Genomic DNA, 23,145 nt, shown 5'->3' with positions numbered 1-23,145 from the left:
TCTGTGACGCTTCCTGCCCCGTCCATGATCTCATCGCTTCCTCGTCCTGGGTTGCTTCGTCCCTCGGCTGATCGGCTGTTCTCCAGGAATCCGATACGGCTCAGTGAATATAGTCATGTTGGGTTTAAGCAGCCACTGAAAAACGTCTCCTCGTGACCAGGATTCGTGGGACTTCTGAAGTGGATGGCTGTTTGAGCAATTGGCTAGTCCAGGTCACAGGGCGACTCCGTCAAAGTTGCTGCCGTTGCAATGGATCACACGAGCTGGGCTCCCCATGGGATTTTCCAGGGGTTGTTGTGCCAGGACAATGCCAGACAAGAGCAGGCTGTTCTTGTGAATAGTCCAATCCCGAGCCATAAAGGGATTTATAGGTTGTCCTAATTCTCTTTTCCCTTGGGTATCATGCTTTATTAGCCTCGCTTCGCCCCGTAGAGAGGCGCCATCTGAATGGTACTTTCAGAGGCCTTATCTAAAGGCTGAATGTCACTGAATGCCACTGGGGAACCATAGCAGCAGCAGGCTATTTTGCTCATGGCCAGTGTGTGTGGGATTCCCAGAGGCATCTGGTTGGTCACTATGGGAGGGAAGCAGCCTTTGGTCTGATCGCAAGCTGAATATGAGCCAACAGTGCAATATGGCTGCAAGAAAGGCAAATGCTGTTTTGGGCTGCATTAATAGAAGTATAGCTTCCAAATCACGTGAGGTCCTGGTTCCTCTCTATTCGGCCCTGGTTAGGCCTCATCTAGAGTATTACTTCCAGTTCTGGGCTCCACAATTCAAGAAGGACGCAGACAAGCTGGAGCGTGTTCAGAGGAGGGCAACCAGGGTGATCAGGGGTCTGGAAACAAAGCCCTATGAAGAGAGACTGAAAGAACTGGGCATATTTAGCCTGGAGAAGAGAAGATGGAGGGGAGACATGATAGCACTCTTCAAATACTTAAAAGGTTGTCACACAGAGGAGGGCCAGGATCTCTTCTCGATCCTCCCAGAGTGCAGGACACGGAATAACGGGCTCAAGTTAAAGGAAGCCAGATTCCGGCTGGACATCAGGAAAAACTTCCTGACTGTTAGAGCAGTGCGACAATGGAACCAGTGACCTAGGGAGGTTGTGGGCTCTCCGACACTAGAGGCCTTCAAGAGGCAGCTGGACAACCATCTGTCAGGGATGCTTTAGGGTGGATTCCTGCCTTGAGCAGGGGGTTGGACTCGATGGCCTTGTAGGCCCCTTCTAACTCTGCTATTCTATGATTCTATGATTCTATGATCCAGTCACAGAGTTCTTCTGACGTCTCTTCTGCATTTGCTCCCAACCATCCCTTGTTACCCTTTTGTCCCTAGCTGTCTTCTTCCGCTGTCAAACTTTAGAAGATTGTAAACTCCTCAGGGCAGGGGGCTCTGCTTTCCCCACTTTCATTACTTTGTAAAGTTCCATGAAATGTGTATTAATGGTGCTGTATTGTTAATTGAGCTGTTATTGCCTTCATTTATATCCCCCTCTTTTCGTCTTCCAAGGTACCCAAGGAAGGTTACATAACCCTCCTCCTCTCCATTTTATCCTCACAACGAACTTGTGTTCCTCTGAGAGCCGGTCCCTGGCCCCCAAATCACGCAGTCAGCTTCATGGCCCAGCAGGGAGCAGAACTCAGATCTCCCGAGTCCCAGTCCAGCACTCTAACCGCTGTGCCACACTGGCTGCCTCGGTTGATGATGGTAAAAGATGGCCTCATTGCAGGCATTAGCACTGTGCATAGTGTTTATTTCATAGAACCATAGAATAGCAGAGTTGGAAGGGGCCTGCAAGGCCATCTAGTCCAACCCCCTGCTCAATGCAGGAATCCACCCTAAAGCATCCCTGACAGAGGGTTGTCCAGCTGCCTCTTGAAGGCCTCGAGTGTGGGAGAGCCCACAACCTCCTTAGGTAACTGATTCCATTGTCGTACTGCTCTAACACTCAGGAAGTTTTTCCTGATGTCCAGCCGGAATCTGGCTTCCTTTAACTTGAGCCCGTTATTCCGTGTCCTGCACTCTGGGGGGATCGAGGAGAGATCCTGGCCCTCCTCTGTGTGACAACCTTTTAAGTATTTGAAGAGTGCTATCATGTCTCCCCTCCATCTTCTCTTCTCCAGGCTAAACATGCCCAGTTCTTTCAGTCTCTCTTCATAGGGCTTTGTTTCCAGAGCCCTGATCATCCTGGTTGCCCTCCTCTGAACACTCTCCAGCTTGTCTGCGTCCTTCTTGAATTGTGGAGCCTAGAACTGGACGCAATACTCTAGATGAGGCCTAACCAGGGCCGAATAGAGAGGAACCAGGACCTCACGCGATTTGGAAGCTATACTTCTATTAATACTCAAGATGAGGCCTAACCAGGGCCGAATAGAGAGGAACCAGTACCTCATATGATTTGGAAGCTATACTTCTATTAATAAAGATGAGGCCTAACCAGGGCCGAATAGAGAGGAACCAGTACCTCACACGATTTGGAAGCTATACTTCTATTAATACTCAAGATGAGGCCTAACCAGGGCCGAATAGAGAGGAACCAGGACCTCACGTGATTTGGAAGCTATACTTCTATTAATGCAGCCCCAAATAGCATTTGCCTTTCTTGCAGCCATATCGCACTGTTGGCTCATTTGAAGAGTATTTTAAGTATTTCAGCGGAGGCTGACAGCTCTGATGCCAGTGGAGTGGTGAATCTGGTCCGGCTTTCAGTCAGAACCAGTCAGAACTCTAAAGGAGCTCTCCAAGGACTTTAGAGTTCTGACTGAAACCCGGAGTGGAGTCACAGCCCCACTGGCATCGGAGCCGCCAGCCTCCATTGGTTTAAGGTGGTTGCCAATCAACAGCCGTTCACCTTTAACCCTTATTTCGTTCTTAATTTAGGACAAGCAACATGGGGATCCCGGGTGTGTGGGCCTTCCATATCGGCAGCGCTGCCCCACTGGATAATGTGATCCCCGCCACGATCGGCAGGAGACCCCTGCCTTCTCCAAGAACCCCAGAGAGCAGCTCTGTCAGCCCTAACATCCTGGAGGGCGAATACCCCGATTCCAACCTTGATTATGAAGATTCCTTCTACGATGGGGCAGAAGACGACTTTGAGTACTTGCCCATCACGCCCACCGAGCAGACGCGCGGCTCGGATACGAGACCCGGCAGCTCGTTCAACCCCGACGGCCGACTTGATTACAACGAGCCGAGGCGTTCCGGCGTGAAGCTGGATTCGGATCGGGAGCCCCCGTTGCACTATCCGGGATCGAGCCATCTCCCTCCTTACCCAGACCTGGATTCCATCTCTCTGTTCCCCTTGGAGGAAGTGCCGTCCGCAGCATCTTCTGTGTCAGAAGAAGACGCGAGAACCCCGTCCTTGCCGTTGGTTTACGAGAGTCCGATTGAGGCGGTCACGGCTACCCTGCTGAGGCAACCTGGCCACGAGGGTGCCTTGCCCCCCCGGGAAGAAGATAGGGGCGCCCCTCCAGAAACAGAAAGCTTTCCTGTCTACCCAGAGGGGGAAGTGATCCTCGAAAGCTTCCCAGACAACACCCCTCCTTTCAGCCACAGGAGACGGGTCGTAGGTGTGGACGAGGACGTCAGTTTTAACCCTGACGGTAAGCCCTTAAGACTTGTTAACATTCGAGACCTCGTTCTCTGAACCGTGGATGATTGGAACTCTCTAGGCAGCTAAATTAATTGCATGTATCCCACCCTGCGAATTCCTATTGACAAACCATTTGGAACACAGGAACGTAGGAGCTGCCTTATGCCAAGTCAGACCACCTAGCCCAGTATTGTTGACACTGACTGGCAGCAATGGCTCTTCAGGGTTTCAGGCAGGAGTTTTTCCTGCCCTCCCTGCAGATGCCAGGGATCTAACACAGAGCCTTCTTCATGCAAAGCATGTGTTCTACCCCTGGACTGTGGCCCTGTCCAAAGGACAAAGAAGGTGCAGGAAGCAGAGGGGGGGGGGAATCTTCATACTCTCTCTGCTTTCTTCATTACGGCACAGCAATAATGAAACCGCCCAGAGAGCTTCGGCTGGGGGGTGGTATATCAATGTAATAAAATAAATAAAAATAATAAATAAATAATAGGCAACCATTTGGTAACAGTGGACTGGAATTTCGCTCCTCATTCTAGACTAGCAAGTCTTCATTTGCCTGGTCACCTGTGGCGAGCTAAGAATTGCTTCCAGGCGACCAGGCAAGAAGGCTGTGTACATTGGAAGAGCATTGGTGGTTGATCATAGTGCCCAAAGTGACTAGTTCTGTGTGGGCAAAATGAGGCTGGGAAGAAATTATGTGGATTAATAACGCATTTGAGGTTGATGGCCACACGCAAGCATGGCTTCATATATGGTCTGCCACTGAGCCGTGGCTCCTTTGTTTCTTATTGAATTGTCCTCCAGATTTCTGATAGGTGCATTTTTCCTATACTGGCATGGAGACCTGCTGGGGACAGTGGCTGCTTGCAAGGAGATGTTCCAGATGTAGCATGTAGAATAATAATAATAATAATAATAATAATAATAATAATAATGATGATAATAATGATTTCTTACCCGCTTCCCCCCAGGATCGAGGCAGGGAACAACACTGACTACAAAAATATGAAATACATAAAACTGATTAAAAACAGAAAACCAATACATTATTAAAATCTTAAAAGACATCTTAAAATCCGACTGGATAGGCCTGCCAGAAGAGATCAGTCTTTATAGCTTTCTTGAATGCTAATAGACTGTTAAGTTGTCGAGTCTCCTCCGGCAGGCCATTCCACAGTCTGGGAGCAGCAGAAGAGAAGGTCCTCTGGGTAATGGTTGTCAGCCTAACTTTGACGGTCTGAAGTAGATCCTTCCCAGAGGACCTGAGTGTGCGGGGCGGATTGTACGGGGGAAGGCGATCCCGCAGGTAGCCTGGACCCAAACCATGTAGGGCTTTAAAGGTAATAACCAACACTTTGTACTTCGCCCGGAAACTAATTGGTTTACTTCAGGACGGATCGCAATTGCATGGAGCCTGCTTCCACCGGGAAGCAGGGTTTTTTTTAGTGCCTCTCATGCTGCCCCCTCCCCCCTCCTGTTTGAAGTGGGCCGTTTTCAGAGGCAGAGCAGTGCCACTAATTGGCAGTATCAACAACCTGGGCCCGGTATCCCAAAAGCTAGCAAGTGGTGGGTGCGCATCAGTGCGCATGCGCGTAGGTTGAAAGCATATGCAGGTGTGCTGATGAGATAATAGAGGCGGCTGCCCTTTCCCCTGTCTCATGGCTACAGTGAAGGTACTCCTCAACACACTGCCTCTCCGGTAGGGGTGTGCACGGACCCCCCCCGATCCGCTCCGCACCCGATCTGCCCCGCATCGATTCGCCTATGGTCCGCTCTGTTCCGCTGTGGAGCTCCGGCTCCGAATCGGAGCTCCGCAGCGGCGGGGGCGGCGCCAAATAAGGCCCTCCTCCCCCCTTATCTGCGTCCGTCGCGTTCCGGGAGTGGCTTCAACTGAGCCCGCGGGTTCAGTTGAAGCCGCCCCTGGAACGTGACGGACGCAGGTAAGACCCTTCACCCCTACCCCCTTACCTGGCTCTGCCGGCGACGCCAGGTAAGGCCCCCTCCCTCCTCCCCCCTTACCTGCGCCTGTCACGGCCTGTCACCAGCTTCACTTCAGCCCATGGCTCAACCTGCAGCTTGGGGCCTACACTTCCAGATCGAGCTGCGGGCTCTAGTGAAGCCGGCGACAGGCCGTGACAGACCAGTAAGACCCCCCCCTGCCCCCTTACCTGGCTCTGCCGCCGTCACTGCACGGGCTGCGGCAGCGCCAGGTAAGGCACCCTTACCTTTTTTTCGGAGCTCTGGATCGAGGTGAAGGATCCGCCTTCATCTCGATCCGCTCCGCGACACTCCGCTGCCCCCCCGATCCTCTTCGCCTCCACCTTAAGGGGCGGCGAAGCACCCCGATCCGCTTCTGCTTCTCCGACCCGAAGCGAAGCAGAGCACAGCCCTACTCTCCGGCTGTGCCTTGACAGGCAGAGCTACACACATGTGCATTGCTTTCTGCTTCAGCCTTCCTCGCGCCAAGCCTGTGGAGACCGCATTCCTGCCCCCGTGCTATGGGAGGTGAGCAAGCATCTTGGCTCCCTCAAGCTGTGCTCAGGAGTCCTGTTGCTGATCTGAGTTTTGGAAATGTTCCTGCTGGAGGCTGAATGCCAGCAAAAATGTAAACTGGCAGAACTACTTTAAAAACAACCACCACCAAAGGCATCCTGTGCTAAGTTTCTGCAACCGGCACAATTTCAGCAAATTTGCATGACTTTCCCTGTACGGCATAATTTATTCTGCAGGGGTTTTCTATTTTGTACGACGTATTTGGCTTCTCGTTTGTGTAAAGAGGGCTTTGGACCCGCCACTGTGACCACTGGGACTCTTATTCAGCAATGTCCTTGGCATCTGAGGTTTTGCAGACATTGCCTACACCCTTCCAAGCAGACGTTCACAATCATAAGGGCTAGAAACTTTATTATTATTCTTCAACAAAAGCTGAGAGTTTGTTAGGAATCTGAATTCCAGGGCCGATTCATGTCCGGTGGCCGTTCTGTACATCTACAGAACTGCATTGCATCTGTGGTTCTGCGCTTTGGTTCTGTACTTCCGAGCAGTCGTGCTGGTGGCCTTCCTCCAAGGAGCGGCAGCTAGCCTGCCCGCGCTGGAAACAGAATGCTGGGCGAGAGGGACCCCTTTTATGTTCCAGCCAGGCTCTCCTTATGATACGAAAGGCGAAATGTTAAGTCTAGAAGATCAGACAAACACGAAGCAAGAGTCGGTAGGGGAAGGAAATGTTCTGCACGTGCTCAGAAGCCCTCTGTTCTTGCAAAAAGCCTGGAACAGATGCCGGCTCATCTCTCCCTGAAACGAAATTGTCCTGGTGTGGTGAGCTCCGGAGTTGCCCCTGCAGTCCCGAGTCAGGAGAGGAGATTGCAGGCATGTGCGCACGGGGTGGAGGGAGAGAAATCGACACCCATCACGGATATTAGGCCGGGCCCGTGTAAGAGACGGCGATTGGTCAGTCCAGGGGACTTGCCAACCTCTGGGAGGCCCCAACAGCTGGCAGCCACAGCAGCCCTCAAGGGATGCTTGCCGGAACAACATAGATGTTCAGGAAGCTGACTCCTGAGAATGGCTGTGAGAGGGATTAAGGAGCCATGTGGAGTGGGAGAAGGCGCCCTGCGGGTCACAGCCTTTTCTGGGGCCTGAAACACGATACGCAGCAGCTGGGGGGGGGTTTGGTGTGCTGATGGTTTGCGTGCCACAATGGCCACATTGCGGGGTGGGAATCTGGCAGGGAGCAGGGGAGGGGGGTGCAGGGAAGAGGCTGGAAGGTTTACAAAGGTAAGCATGTGCAAAGCGTTTATGAGAGGCCGCCGGTTGCCAGAGGTTTGGAAACCACAACCCCAAGAGGTTGAGTTCCTTAAATCAGCCTTCACTTACCTGGTGCCCTCCAGTGTTTTGGACTGCAACCCCCAGTATCCCCCAGCCAGCATGCTGGGAGTTGTAGTCCAACACAACTGCAGGGCACCAGGTTGAGGAAGGCTGGCTTAAACGATTTCAGGAGGGGCGTGTGTGTGTGTGTGTGTGTGTGTGTGTGTGTGTGTGTGTAGGCCAAACGCTAAAAAGCAGTGGAGGTGCTGAATTTTGGACTGAGCTGGCTTGTTTGCCGAAACCCTTCTGTTTGCAATGCTCGGCTTTGCAGCAAGCCTGGATCGTTGAATTACAAATTCGCTATTAAATTTGGAAGTGATGGTGGGCTTTGGTCCTTTGGAGCATGCGTGGTCTGCATCCAAACTATGGCCCCTTGAGTGATCCGGGGCTGCTTCCTTTCTCCTCCTCCTCCTCCTCCCTTTTGCTGGAGCTCTGATTCTGCGAGGACTCAGTGGTGCCTTTTGTCCCTCTGTCTCCTCCGTGATTGGTGACGATGGCGAGTCAACATTACTTGGACAGCCAAAACGGGAACAGCCAGACAAGGAAGGGGGTGTGTGTCCAGCGCGTGGGGACCCATGACATCCTGCCACAATGCGCAATTCCAAACTCCAGCTCCCAAGATGCATTTTGATATTGCGCCGGTGCGAACACTCCCATGTGCAGAAAGAGTTTTCAGGTTCAAGGACAGCTCTCGTCCAAGCTAACATGGCTGAATACTTTCCCTCTTCCTCACAACAGTTACAGTTGCAGGAGCCCTGCCTTCTTTTGTATCTGGTCACTCTAGAGCAGCCTTCCTCAACCTGGGGCGCTCCAGATGTGTTGGACTACAACTCCCAGAATGCCCCAGCCAGCTGGCTGGGGCATTCTGGGAGATGCAGTCCAACACATCTGGAGCGCCCCAGGTTGAGGAAGGCTGCTCTAGAGTGACCAGATACAAAAGAGGGCAGGGCTCCTGCGGCAGTAACTGTTGTGAAGAAGAGAGAATTTCCCCAGGTGCTGCATGCCTACAAAGGACATCTGCTGAAATTCCCTTTTCCACATGACGGTTAAAGATACAGGAGCCCGGTCCTCCTTTCCATAGGGTCACCCTACCCACAGGGATATAGAGGACGGGCGGGTATCAAGCATCCAGCAGGCCACCGTAGGAGAGGTATTTCAACCTTTGAGAATGGGGACGAGACGACGCAGAAGCCAAGGAACGTCCAAATCATTGGTGGACGAGGGAAATGGCCCGGAGCCGAGGAAAGGAGTCATCACCTTCTGGGCAACCCCGGACACCGGCTTGGGAGCCCAGGTGGGGCGTATTTGGCCCACGGGCCGAGATTTCAATACCCCGGCCTAAAACAGCTAGTGCAATAAAATTCCATAAAACCATTTAAAACTATGAACATCACCTAAACAGCAATAATAATAATAATAATAATAATAATAATAATAATAATAATAATAATTCTGCAAAGCCAACGACGACACTAAAACCAGCTATAAAATGTGCTGGATTCCCTGGAATGCAGTTCTTTTTCTTCCCTTTAAAAAAAAAAAAGAAAAAAAGTTTTGCCTGGCGCCAAAAAGCCATCAGGGCTGGCACCGGGCCAGCTTCTCCGGGGCAGGAATTCCGACTGTGAAGGCCGTGCGCAGCCTCGCTTCCAGCAAATGTGGGACCCGGCGATGGACATCCGGAGAGGGAGGGAAGAGGGAAAAGACACCCCTTCAACTAAGCCAGGTTCCAGTTCTTTGGGACTTCCTAGGTAACAACGGGCACTTCGAATGGTGCGTGGAAATGCACTAGCGTCCTGAGCAGCTGCTTTAAGCACTGGTGGGATGTTTTCCCCTAAAGCCCATTCCGGTGAGTAACCCTCGCAGCTGCATTTTCTGCTAATCAGAGTTCCAATGTTGCACACATAGGGGCGGCAAGTGAGTTTAGACGTGACACTTGCAAGATGGGGCCCCAGACGTGTGGGGCTGCAGCTCCCATCACCTACAATCATCCAGGGGCTGGAGCATCTCCCTTATAAGGGAATCATAGAATCATAGAATAGCAGAGTTGGAAGGGGCCTACAAGTCCATCGAGTCCAACCCCCTGCTCAAGGCAGGAATATCCACCCTACAGCATCCCTGACAGAGGGTTGTCCAGCTGCCCCTTGAAGGCCTCTAGTGTGGGAGAGCCCACAACCTCCCTAGGTAACTGATTCCATTGTCGTACTGCTCTAACAGTCAGGAAGTTTTTACTGATGTCCAGCCAAATCTGGCTTCCTGTCACTTGAGCCCATTATTCCATGTCCTGCACTCTGGGAGGATCGAGAAGAGATCCTGGCCCTCCTCTGTGTGACAACCTTTCAAGGACTTGAAGAGTGCTCTCATGTCTCCCCTCAATCTTCTCTTCTCCAGGCTAAACAGGCCCAGTTCTTTCAGTCTCTCTTCATAGGGCTTTGTTTCCAGACCCCTGATCATCCTGGTTGCCCTCCTCTGAACCCGCTCCAGCTTGTCTGCGTCCTTCTTGAATTGTGGAGCCCAGAACTGGACGCAATACTCTAGATGAGGCCTAACCAGCACCGAATAGAGAGGAACCAGGTTACAACAGCTGGGACTGTTTAGCTTGGAAAAAAAGGAGGTTAAGGGGAGACCTGATAGAGGTGTACAAAATTGTGCAGGTTGTGGATAATAATAATAATAATAATAATAATAATAATAATAATTCTTGCCCACCTCTCCATTTTGATCAAGGTGGGAAACAACATAATATGCATTGTTAAAAACTTCCTAAAAAACATCCTAAAAACATTTTAAGAACATGTGGATAGAGAGACATTTTTCCTCCTATCTCATAATACTAGAACCCAGTGAGGGTCCTCCCGTGAATCTGATTGGTGGGAAATTCAGGACAGATAAAAGGAAGGACTTCTTCACACGGCGCGTAGTTAAACTATGGAATTTGCTACTACAAGATGTAGTGACGGCCACGTGTTCGGATGGCTTTAAAAAGGGTTGGATAAATCCCTGGAGGAGAAGGCTAGTCCTGATGGCTAAGTGCTACAGCAGCAGAGGCAGTTGCCAGGGAACATGGGCAGGAGGGTGTTATTGCACCGTGTCTTGCTTGTGGGTCCCTGGTTGACATCTGGTTGGCCACTCTTTGAACAGAGTGCTGGACTAGATGGTCCGATCCAGTAGGGCTCTTCTTATGTTCTTGTGTTGGGCTGGGATTCTCATCATGTCTGGAGGGCTCCATGTTGGGGAAGAATGACATACACCAGAAGTGGGCGACTTGTGGCTCTCCACATGGTTTGGCTTACAAGTCCCACCAACCCAAGGCAGCTTAGCTAGCGGGGAGGAATGATGGGACACGTTGTCTGCTCCTGCCATACGCCATTGCTTCTCCTCACATTGCGTGTTCAGAGGAGGGCAACCAGGATGATCAGGGGTCTGGAAACAAAGCCCTATGAGGAGAGACTGAAAGAACTGGGCCTGTTTAGCCTGGAGAAGAGAAGATGGAGGGGAGACATGAGAGCACTCTTCAAAGACTTAAAAGGTTGTCACACAGAGGAAGGCCAGGATCTCTTCTCGATCCTCCCAGAGTGCAGGACACGGAACAACGGGCTCAAGTTAAAGGAAGCCAGATTCCAGCTGGACATCAGGAAAAACTTCCTGACTGTTAGAGCAGTACGACAATGGAACCAGTTACCTAGGGAGGTGGTGGGCTCTCCCACACTGGAGGCCTTCAAGAGGCAGCTGGACAACCACCTGTCAGGGATGCTTTAGGGTGGATTCCTGCATTGAGCAGGGGGTTGGACTCGATGGCCTTGTAGGCCCCTTCCAACTCTGCTATTCTATGATTCTGTGATTCTATAAGAACATAAGTGTCCCTCTGGATCAGGCCAAACGCCGATCCGGTCCTCCATCTTGTTCCACTCTCTCAGCGTGTGGTGTGGGGAGCTACTTTTGGAAAAGGCATCTTCTGGAGTTGGGTTTGTAGGTTCCCCTTTAGACCTCAGATGACTTCTGGCCTCCTAGCAAGAATGCAGATTCCAGAGAAGAGCTCTTGTTGGATGTGAGGGATATACCAATAATAGTACGGTGGTGACCACCATAATTATAATGTATTTATTTAATCTCCTGGGATGTACCTACTGTATGCTACATTCATTATCTGAGGCGCTCAGAGGAGGGCAACAAGGGAGAGGGCCTTTTCGCTGGTGGCCCCTGTGATTATGGAATGCTCTCCCCAGTGAGACCCACCTGGTGCCAACATTATCATCTTTTCAGTGTTGGGTTAAGTCTTTCCTCTACTCCCAAGCATTTAACAACTTATGGTAAGGTCTAATGAGTCCTGGGATTTATTACTGATTGCTTAGAATTGTTGCATGTAACTTGTTCTGTATTGTTATTATATTGTGTTTTTAGAGTTTTAATATCTGTAAAACCACCCAGAAGACCATTGGAATTTCTAAAATGTTAGAAGAAAAAAGTCACAACCAACGTCCTGTGATTTGCAGGTTGTACATGAACTGTGCAGAGTGTTGTGCGGAAGATGCTAGATCCCGTCCCCTAGCAGCTGGGATTCAAGGAATCTCAAGTAGGAGCAGGTGACTGGAGAGACGAGACAGAGGATAATGGAGGTTGTAGTGCAAAACATCTGGGGAGCATGAGGTTGCCTAGTCCTGGGCTAGATAGACCAGTGCTCTGACTCTGTGCAAGGCAGCTTCACAATGTTTTATGAAAGCCAGGTGAGAGGCGCGGCCCAAACAGGACAGACTGTAAGACGAGCGTTGAGGCTGAAGTGGGGGAGCAGCCTTCCCGTACCTGCGGTTCGACTCCAACTCCCATCAACCCAAGACGGGGTGGCCAGGGATGCTGGGAGATACAATCCCAAACACCTGGAGGGCCCCAGGTAGGGCCAGGCTGCTCCGGTCGAGGCCGCCCATCTTCTCTGACGTCACAACGGTCCTCTTTCCATTCAGGGTTCACGTACAGCACCGCCAACGTGGAGACCTGCGAGGAGCGCCACGCCCAGTGCTCCCAGCACGCCTTCTGCACGGATTACAGCACCGGCTTCTGTTGCCACTGCCAGACCAAGTTCTACGGGAACGGAAGGCACTGCTTACCGGAAGGTACGTGGCAGCAGCACCCTTGCGTTTCCAGCTGCTGCTCAGCTGAGCCTGGGAAGCGCCTGCGTCAGCAGTGCCGTTTTCGGGGATGTTGGGGGCGGCCCTGGCCTGAGCAATCCCCTCATGACCCAACTTTCCCATGAGGAAAGGTGGGTTCAAACTTTCTCATGTTCTCTTAGAACACATGAGAATCCTATCTGGCCCGCCTGGGGCTCCAGTGTGGACTTTTGGGGGTCCCCAGATGACCACTCCCCCAAGTATTTGCTAGTTTTCCAGCTTTTGCATACTGCCCCCTCCCCTGCCATTCTGAAAAGTTGAAATGCCCGTCCTAAGCCTTCGTAACTGGCTTTAAGCGAAAACATCCTGGTACTTTGGCCCCGCCCCTTTCCCCTGGCCCGCCCACCACTGGCCCGCACCCCGGAGATCACCCCCCCGAAAGGAATTCAGCCCTCAGGTTGAAAAGGATTCTGCCCCTTCTGCCATAGAGACGTGAAGCATGGAGCCTGCTGAAGGGAGCACGGTGGGCCGTGAACTTGGTTGACGAAGCGAAACGTCCCTATTTTTGTAAACCGCCCAGAGAGCTTTGGCCATTGGGCGGTATAAAAATGCAATCAATCAATCAATACGCTGGTGCAATTTCCCTCCATCACCAGGGATCCTGGCTATTTTAGGCTCGCGGCGACGACCTGCCCCGATCGGGAGGCATTTCACCTCGCTAGGATTTTGACTCCTTTGACGTCTCCTGTGCTGTGTCCCAAACCCTGCTCCTTCCGCGTTCTCCAAAGGATCCCACTTCCTCTGCAACCGACGTCGCTGGGCAGGGCCCGGCGCCCCGTTGAACGCTTTCCCTTGTCTCCCCAGGGGCCGCTCATCGTCTCAACGGCAAAGTCAGCGGCAACCTGTTGGTGGGACAGACGCCCGTGCGCTTCGGCCAGGTTGACCTCCACGCCTACATTGTCGGCAACGACGGTCGGGCCTACACGGCCGTCAGCCACATCCCCCAGCCGGCCGCCAGGTCGCTGATGCCGTTGGCTCCCATCGGAGGGCTCTTTGGTTGGCTCTTTGCCCTGGAGAAACCCGGCTACGAAAATGGCTTCAGTATTACTGGTGAGTGGGACGTAGCTGTATAGGCTTCCTTGTGCATTTCCCTTTTCTCCATACACTGCGCTGAACATCCAGTGTCCTCCTCCAAATGCCTACTCCGAAGCAAGCTCGGAGGACGGCAAAAAGAGAGAGGGCCTTCTCTGTGGTGGCCCCGCAACTGTGGAACAATCTCCCTGACGAGGTCCGCCTGGCGCCGATATTGTTATCTTTTCTCTTCTCCCAGGCATTTAGCAATATGTAATTAGCCTGGGTTTGTTTTTGTATGTTTTTGTGGTTTTAAATTGTCTGTTTTTTGTGATTATAATTTATTGTATATTGTTTTTAAGTGTTTTTATCCTATTTAATGATAACAACCAACAAGTGCAAAAGGCACACAACTGCTGTAGTAATATACAATATGCTAAGAAAAGGGGTGAACACTTATACCAAACAAAAGTTTATATAACATAATAAACAACCATAAACGGTCATAGTACACATTAGAATAATGATATACAATTGTAGAAACACAGAATCACAAAACGTAAACACAAATCTCAACGGTATTTTTTGAACTGACATAAGCTTCTTTCAATAGGCTAAACAGGCTACCGGTGTAAATTAATCCTGTTTTCGCTGTCTGCTTCTTCAGAATTACACCAACCATAGGGATAATGCCGGGGCCAAAAAAGTAGGGGTTCCAAACTTCATTCTATATATATCCACTTGAATGCTTAAAGCCTGGCAGAAAAACCTCAAACAGATTTTAAGAAGAAAAACCTCCCTGAGCAGTTTATCATTAGGAAGATGAATATGAGCCAACAGTGCGATATGGCTGCAAGAAAGGCAAATGCTATTTTGGGCTGAATTAATAGAAGTATAGCTTCCAAATCACATGAGGTACTGGTTCCTCTCTATTCAGCCCTGGTTAGGCCTCATCTAGAGTATTGCATCCATTTCTGGGCTCCACAATTCAAGAAGGACGCAGACAAGCTGGAGCGTGTTCAGAGGAGGGCAACCAGGATGATCAGGGGTCTGGAAACAAAGCCCTATGAAGAGAGAGTGAAAGAACTGGGCCTGTTTAGCCTGGAGAAGAGAAGATGGAGGGGAGACATGATAGCACTCTTCAAATACTTAAAAGGTTGTCACACAGAGGAAGGCCAGGATCTCTTCTTGATCCTCCCAGAGTGCAGGGCGCGGAATAACGGGCTCAAGTTAAAGGAAGCCAGATTCCAGCTGGTCATCAGGAAAAACTTCCTGACTGTTAGAGCAGTACGACAATGGAATCAGTTCCCTAGGGAGGTTGTGGGCTCTCCCACACTAGAGGCAGCTGGACAACCCTCTGTCAGGGATGCTTTAGGGTGGATTCCTGCATTGAGCAGGGGGTTGGACTCAATGGCCTTGTAGGCCCCTTCCAACTCTGCTATTCTATGATTCTATGATTCTATAAGTTTTTCCTGATGCCCGACCAAAATTGCCTTCCTGTAATTTAAGCCTGTGATTTCGTGTCTACAGTTTTGGGTGAGAGAGAACAGGCGGCAGCCTTCTTCTCCTGAAAAGTGCTCTCAGATCTCTCCCTCAGTCTTCTCTTCCCAAGGCTAAACATACGCAGTTCCTTCCATCTTTCCTCTTAGGACTTAGTTCCCAGTCATTGCTGCCCGTCTCGGCACTCTTTCTAGTTTATCCACAGCCTTCTTCAAGTTGGTGTCCAGAACTGGACATAGCATTGGAGAAGAGAGAAAAGAGAGCAGGTTGGAACTTAACCCACAGGACTTGTTTGAGTGGGCGGTGAACAGGCACCAAGCATAGCAGTAAAGTGTTGTGGGGTGCACCAGAGTGGCCCCCGTCCACCTCACACACACACACCCTAAACTCGCCTGCTGCCTTCAGGTGCGACAGAAGATGCTGACCTGTCACCAGTGTTCATGTAAGGCTCATTTGCCAATCCAGTCCGTTTCTGTATGTGGAATTGGGGTGGTTGGGTGGCGGCCATCTTGTCCTTGGCCTCAGGCTACAAAATGTCCTGGGATGGCCCTGCTCTTAAGTGCCATAATAATCTTTCCGCCGCCTCCCCTCCTTTCTCTCTCCCAAATAGGTGCTAAATTCACTCACAATGCGGAAGTCACTTTCTATCCAGGAGAGGAAAAAGTTTTTGTCAAGCAAACAGCCGACGGGTTGGATGAAGAAAATTACCTCAGCATTAGGACAGAAATTCAAGGACAGGTGCCCTATATTCCGGAGAATTTTACTGTCCACATTGCGCCTTATAAAGAAATTTACCACTACTCGGATTCAGGTACGGCTGAGCTTCTCCTGTCTTAATTCCCTCAGTCTTGGATGTGATCATTCCTCCATTGGAAGCTGTGCTGTTTTTGCACTCCACGCCCCACCGCCCCACTTGACACATGATCTGTTAGCGGCGAATAGGGATCTCTAGATTGCACACCTCAACATTTCTCAACAGGAAAACCCACAGTTTGCAGCCAAAATGTATTTTTGGGAAACGGCAAATTGATGGCTCAGTTCAAATGAGTAGGTCAATTTCATTGCTTTTAAGCTGAGCAGTTGGAATATTGGTGAACATTCCATCACACCACGGCAAATCAGCCGAGGAAGAAGCTAGCTAAATTTCCCCCCTTTTCCCTTAATGTTTCATCGTCTAAAACAATAAGTAAACGGGGGGAAAAAATGAAAGTCCTGAAAAAGAGAGAGTAGAATTTAACGTTTAATTGTAAATGTTAAATTTACAATTAAATGTTAAATTTAATTGTATAAAATGAATGCATATCTTTAGATAGTACAGTGATTTTCTAACACCCACCTCCCCCATCCCGGCGCCCTCCGCAGGTGTTGGACTACAACTCCCAACATCCCCAGCCAGCTGGGGATGTTGGGAATTGTAGTCCAACACCTGCGGAGGGCGCCGGGTTGGGGGCGACTGTTCTCTTACAAGCTTTACCCTCTCCATTTCGCTCTCTCTCACAGTGGTGACGTCCACATCTTACCGGGAATATTCCCTTACTTTGGGAAGCAGCAACCAGACCTTCTCCTACCGGCTGAGCCAGAATATCACCTACCAGGAGTGCCCGCATGCCCGCCTCCGGAGGCTGGCCCCTGCCGCTCAGCAGCTGACGGTGGACCGGATCTTTGCTCTGTATAACGAGGAGGAGAGAGTCCTTCGCTATGCCGTGACCAACCAGATTGGACCCCTGGGAGGTGAGTCCTGACCAGCAAAGGGCCCGGATCTTTGCTGGATTCGCACTCCCAGCTCAGTCCTGTCTGTTTTGGCTCTCCCAGAGGGCCTTCCTCACCCACAGGGGTCCTGTCGATGCCGCCTTCTGGAGAACGGCTGGCTGCCAGCTTCTAAGATGGCCGGATTGGAGAGATTAAGGCATGCTGCCATTTTGGGTGGAGATGCAGTAAGGTTGCCTCTCGCCAGGGCTGAGGAACCCATGGCCTTCTGATGTTTTGGAGATCCAGCTTCCTTCATCCCTAACCATTAGCCATGGTTGGGGTTGATGGGAATTGGAGTCCAACAGCATCTGGAGCTGGGGTTGGATGAGGGCCTTCCTGGGGTCCCAAGGCGGCACTTCAGGGTTCCTGAGATGACCCCCACCCCCTTTCACCCCACCCCATTCTAAAAGGTTGAAATGTCTCTCCTAAGGCAGGACGGGCTTCAAGCTAGAATCTGCTGGTATTTTGGGGTGGTTTTGGACCACACCCCTCCTGCCTTTAGCCCCACCCAACACAGAAATGTTTCCCCTGAGAACTTCTCCGAGAGGGAATCCGACCTTCAAGGTGAATGCAGCTGAGGCTGGTGGCTTCGATGTCAGTGGGGCGTTGAATCCGCTCCGGGTTTCACTCAGAACTAGTCAGAACTTTAAAAGAGCCCTCCATGGTGCAGAATGACATTGGAACTACAAGCTTCTACTGGCACCGTGTACAAGTCTGGCTGTACATAAATATTAAATACTCATAATAATAAATGATGGAGCTGCACACAGCTGCAACATCATAGAGAGTCTTTAATGACACACCTTTGCCAGTTCCCGGAAAGGAGTTTAAGCATTCTGTGCTTGGTACCTGAAGGCCTAGAAACTTACTTTTTTAAAATTTTGAAATAAAGGAAAGGAAAGCTGAGATGCTGAATCCTATAATCCCAACTCCTTCCACACCGGTTTCTGCCCTTCTGTCATAAAAGTGGCAATAAAGCTTCCAGACTAGGTTGTGACATTTTGGGTGGTGCTAAGAAAGGCATTGTTCTATTGTAGATCCTGGCTGTTTTCCCTATGGACCAACACAGCTATGCGATTTTTATCAGCGTCCAATGGTGTCGTGCCTCAGGGCTGATTTGGACGGTCCGCAAGTTCACATGGTACGTTAAAAGCTTTCCTGCATGTAGAAAGCTAGCAAGTGAGTGAAAAGGCTGGGCTAGAACCTTTCTTCCTGAAGCACTAGTTTTCTACATGCAGGGAACACTCAAATGTGGAGGGAGCAACTCTTCCCCCTGCATTCTGAAGTGGCACAGTCACTCCAGGAAGGGCTCTACCGTGTGACTTTGCTGGAAACCTAGCTCCGCAAGGAAGAGCCAGGGAATGACTCACTTCTCCCACCGGGAGGAGAAATTCTGACATTCTAGGAAAGACGAAACAAAAACGGGAACTGTCCGTCTCTCGTGAGGCCTGGGGATTCTCGGCAAACCTTCCGTGACAGTGTTGACGTGCAGGCTCCGTGTGCTTTGCTCCGTCCTGCAAACCACATTTTTTTGCTGGCATCCAGTTACAGTAAACATTGTGGGGGCCATCGTTCGAAGGGGAGAAATGACAGATATCTAATGCTTTCGTGGGCTCTTAGTGGCTGACTTCTTCACACACACACACACACACACACACACCCCGGGTTGCGAAACATAACCTGCGTAAAAAAAATACTCTGCGGTGGAGCAATTAAGGAAGGTTAACTATCTTCCGCCTGAAAGTGATAAAGTGATTTCAGTGTATGTGTGTGGGTGGGGTGGGTGGGCGCACAGCTTTCTCTAACAACAAAAGATGCAATTTGTATACCCCCCTGCTTTCCCCCTTCTCCAACGTGCGTCAATGAGTTCCAGATCCTGAGGTTGAACATCCAAGTGGTTCATAACCTACTGTAATAAATAGCCCAAGAAGGACACATCTGTTTGCACAAACTGCAGGACCTGGAGAGATTTGTACGGAGAACGATCGATCCATTTGGCCGCCGTGGAAGGGACGAGAGCCATTTGCAAAGTCTGTGGGAAAGGCTGGAGTCATTGTCAATTGCATTGATAGCGGCAAATGCGGCCTCCTCCTCGCTTCATTTATTGGCTTCCCAGCTTTTGCACGGCGTTTCCCTCATTATGAAAGGCTGGGCGGCCCCCCTCCTACGGCTGAGTCACTAGCAACGAGGAGCTTTCAGCTACAAGAGCATTTTTTTGTATACTAGCTGTACCCGGCGTAACATACGCCGTTGTAGCATAGCTTAAAGCAGCCTTCCTCAACCTGGGGCGCTCCAGATGTGTTGGACTACAACTCCCAGAATGCCCCAGGCTGGGGCATTCTGGGAGATGCAGTCCAACACATCTGGAGCGCCCCAGGTTGAGGAAGGCTGGCTTAAAGTTTATTAATATCATCGTGGGGGCTGCTTAGAGGCCGCCGATACAGCACCGTCTGGCAGACCTGGGGGGCAGGGAGGTCTGGGGGAGGGGGAGCAGGTGTCCCCCTCTCCCCGGGGTTCCTGTCAGCCTTGGGCCTCCCACCCAGCTCACATGAGATTAGGCCGGGGCCTCGAGCGGCCTCTCACCCGGCCACCAAGGGCACCGGCCGTGCCTCGCTCATGCTCCGGACCGTGGCGCTGCCCCCTTTGTGGGTGGAGGGGGAGCGAAGAGGCAGAAAAGTGGGGTAGGATTACCTTGGAAAGCCCAGAGGAGTCAGGCGAGGGGCTTAGCAACCTGTATCAGCTGACATACATGTTGTTACTGTTGCTTAGCAACCTGTATCAGCTGAAGCCTGTACAGAAACATACCTAAGCGTTCTATATAGAGAGAAGATTGGCCCCCACCCATCTTGTCCTTTGGCTCCGCCTCCTTTGCTTTCAGACCCGCTTACCACTAGAATTTAACCCACAAGACCTTCCCTGAAACTGGAAAAAGGCTCCCCACCGCTATGCACTATGACAGCCTTCCTCAACCTGGGGCGCTCCAGATGTGTTGGACTGCACCTCCCAGAATGCCCCAGCCAGCCGAGCTGGCTGGGGCATTCTGGGAGTTGTAGTCCAACACATCTGGAGCGCCCCAGGTTGAGGAAGGCTGCACTATGGGCATTTGGAGGAACCCGGTCTAATGTGTACCAAATGCTCTACACCTATTGAAATTCTGCCCGTGGGGTTTTCAAAATCCCCAATTCTCCCTCGGGGATAAAAACCATGTACGACTGCACTTGAAAACCATCTATAGTTCCACTCCCAATTTCAAGGTGTCTGAGACAGAGGAGCACCAAACAATTCAGATCTTCTTTCCTGGGTCCTGGGTCCAACAGTCCGGGCGAGGCGGCACCGGGTCTCGCAGGGACACAGTGCCGGTTCTTTTTGATGAGCAGGGTTGCTGACATCACCTGCGCCCCCATTCAGCATCCCCCTGAGCTTAGCTGCAATCCTCAAGGCACCTGAGGGGGGAATTAATTTTCCCAGCAACAATATATTGCGCCCTTGTCTTTTGGGGTGGCGTGCTCTTGGATGGGCAGTGGAGACCCCTTCGCTTTACATAAGAACGTAAGAAGAGCCGTGCTGGATCAGACCACGGGTCCATCTAGTCCAGCACTCCGTTCACACAGGGGCCAACCAGCCATCAGCCAGAGACCAACAAGGCAGGACATGGTGCAACAGCACCCCCCTACCCATGTTCCCCAGCAGCTGGTGTATATAAGTTTACTGGTTCGGACACTGGAGGGTACAGATAGACATCAGGGCTAGTAGCCCTTGTGAGCTTCCTTCTCTAGGAATTTATCCAACCCCCTTTTAAAGCCATCCAAAGTGGTGGCCAGCACTACATCTTGTGGTAGTGAGTTCCATAGTTTAACTATGCCCTGAGTGAAGGAGGACTTCCTTTGATTTGTCCTGAATCTCCCACCCACCAGCTTCCTGGGATGACCCCACTCAGCCCTGGTTAGGCCTCATCTAGAGTATTGCGTCCAGTTCTGGGCTCCACAATTCAAGAAGGACGCAGACAAGCTGGAGCGTGTTCAGAGGAGGGCAACCAGGATGATCAGGGGCCTGGAAACAAAGCCCTATGAAGAGAGACTGAAAGAACTGGGCCTGTTTAGCCTGGAGAAGAGAAGATGGAGAGGAGACATTATAGCACTCTTCAAATACTTGAAAGGTTGTCACACAGAGGAGGGCCAGGATCTCTTCTCGATCCTCCCAGAGTGCAGGACATGGAATAACGGGCTCAAGTTAAAGGAAGCCAGATTTCAGCTGGACATCAGGAAAAACTTCCTGACTGTTAGAGCAGTACGACAATGGAATCAGTGACCTTGGGAGGTTGTGGGCTCTCCCACACTAGAGGCCTTCAAGAGGCAGCTGGACAACCACCTGTCAGGGATGCTTTAAGGTGGATTCCTGCATTGAGCAGGGGGTTGGACTCGATGGCCTTGTAGGCCCCTTCCAACTCTACTATTCTATGATTCTATGGTTCTAGCATTCTGGGAGAGGGAGAAAAATGTCTCCCTGTCCACATTCTCCACACCAGGCGTGATTTTGTACACCTCTATCAGGTTTACCAAAGCCCTACTCCTGGTGGAGATGAAAAATGCTAGAAGTAGTTTGTTGATACGGATCAACGCAGCAACCTGCCTTTTGGGGATCTCCCAGAGGGCGTGGCTCAGGGGACGGTCGTGATGAGTGCCTGCCCTTCGGAACTGACCGCTACACCGCTGGGCCTACTTCTCATTAAGGTGGTCCAGGCTATATTACCCTGGCAGGTTCGGTCTCCCATCCTCAAGAGATGGGATGAGGAACTTGCTTCGCCAGGCTCTCTCCATGCCCACTCTTCTAACCCCTTTTGTGTTTCTTGACTGTGTAGATGATTCTGGGTCGGTCACGCTGAACCCCTGCTATGACGGCACCCACACGTGCGACACGACGGCGCGCTGCCAGGCGGGCACCGGCCTCGATTACACCTGCGAGTGCACGGCTGGCTTCTGGGGCGACGGCAAGGAATGCGTCGGTGAGTCGGACGTGTGGGCCTTGTCTCGGAGCTCAGTCAGCTTCTCCCGGTGTTCTGTTCACCTCAGTGGAGGCTGGTGACTCTGAGGTCACTGCCCCCACTGACCTCGGAGCCACCAGCCTCCACTGGCTCAGCTTATGACCAAGTTCAGGCCCAGCTGGGGTTTGTTAGGGCAGGGTTAGCAGGCATAAAAAGCGGCCTTATTCTGAGTCAGGCCCTTGGTTCATTTAGCCCAGTGTTGGTGACACTGACTGGCAGCAACTTTCTGACGTTACGGGCAGGATTTTCCCCCAGCCCTATCTGGAGGCTGGGGAAAAATCCCTATGAATCCCTCAAAAAATCCCTCAATTTCAGGAAAAATCCCTCAAAGCCCTATGAGGAGAGACTGAAAGAACTGGGCATGTTTAGCCTGGAGAAGAGAAGATGGAGGGGAGACATGATAGCACTCTTCAAATACTTGAAAGGTTGTCACACAGGGGATGGCTAGGATCTCTTCTCGATCCTCCCAGAGTGCAGGACACGGAATAACGGGCTCAAGTTAAAGGAAGCCAGATTCCAGCTGCACATCAGGAAAAACTTCCTGACTGTTAGAGCAGTACGACAGTGGAATCAGTGACCTAGGGAGGTTGTGGTCTCTCCCACACTAGAGGCCTTCAAGAGGCAGCTGGACAACCATCTGTCGGGGATGCTTTAGGGTGGATTCCTGCACTGAGCAGGGGGTTGGACTCGATGGCCTTAGAGGCCCCTTCCAACTCTGCTATTCTATGATTCTATGAGGTGATGGGGATCGAACGTGGACCTTCTGCATGCAAAGCACATGCCCTACCACTGAGCCATGGCCCTGCCCAAAGAGAGTGGAACTCATCCTCTCTCTGCTTTCATCATTATGGTGCAGCAGCAGGCAACCATTTGCTAACAGTGGACTGAAGCTGCGCGCCTTGGACTTTGGCTTGTGAGCATTCAGCTGCCTGGTCACCAGTGGTAAGCCAAGAATTGCTTCCAGGCGACCAGGCCAGGAAGGTTGTGTGCATTAGAAGCGCACTGGTGTTTCGTTCGGTTGATCAGAGTGCCCAAAATGAAGAGTTATGTGTGGACAAATGGCCTGGTCAGAATTTATGTGGATTAGTAATGAATTTCGGGTTGGCAACCACGCTCAAGCACATTTTCATTTGTGAAACCTGCATCACTTTGGATGCGCCCATATTTTATTCATCCTTGGATATCTGATCTTTATTCTTGTGGAGGAAGGACATTTCATA

General features: G+C 51.1%; 1 protein-coding gene across 1 annotated transcript in view; it reads left to right on the top strand.

Moving 5' to 3' along the window:
• The window catches only part of NID2 (nidogen 2), a 148,563-nt gene that overhangs the window by 22,181 nt on the left and 103,237 nt on the right, over positions 1-23,145 (top strand). Inside the window, exons 4-9 of the mRNA XM_063118170.1 lie at positions 2,884-3,608; positions 12,421-12,570; positions 13,429-13,674; positions 15,746-15,946; positions 16,636-16,866; positions 21,743-21,886. Of these exons, the coding sequence (XP_062974240.1) occupies positions 2,884-3,608; positions 12,421-12,570; positions 13,429-13,674; positions 15,746-15,946; positions 16,636-16,866; positions 21,743-21,886 (1,697 nt within the window). The remainder of the gene's footprint in view (positions 1-2,883; positions 3,609-12,420; positions 12,571-13,428; positions 13,675-15,745; positions 15,947-16,635; positions 16,867-21,742; positions 21,887-23,145) is intronic.

This window comes from Elgaria multicarinata, chromosome 2 (assembly GCF_023053635.1).
Source record: "Elgaria multicarinata webbii isolate HBS135686 ecotype San Diego chromosome 2, rElgMul1.1.pri, whole genome shotgun sequence".
In the NCBI taxonomy this organism is placed as follows: domain Eukaryota; kingdom Metazoa; phylum Chordata; class Lepidosauria; order Squamata; family Anguidae; genus Elgaria; species Elgaria multicarinata.
Note: the sequence above shows the minus strand (reverse complement) of the source record. Positions and strands in the feature narration are given on the sequence as shown.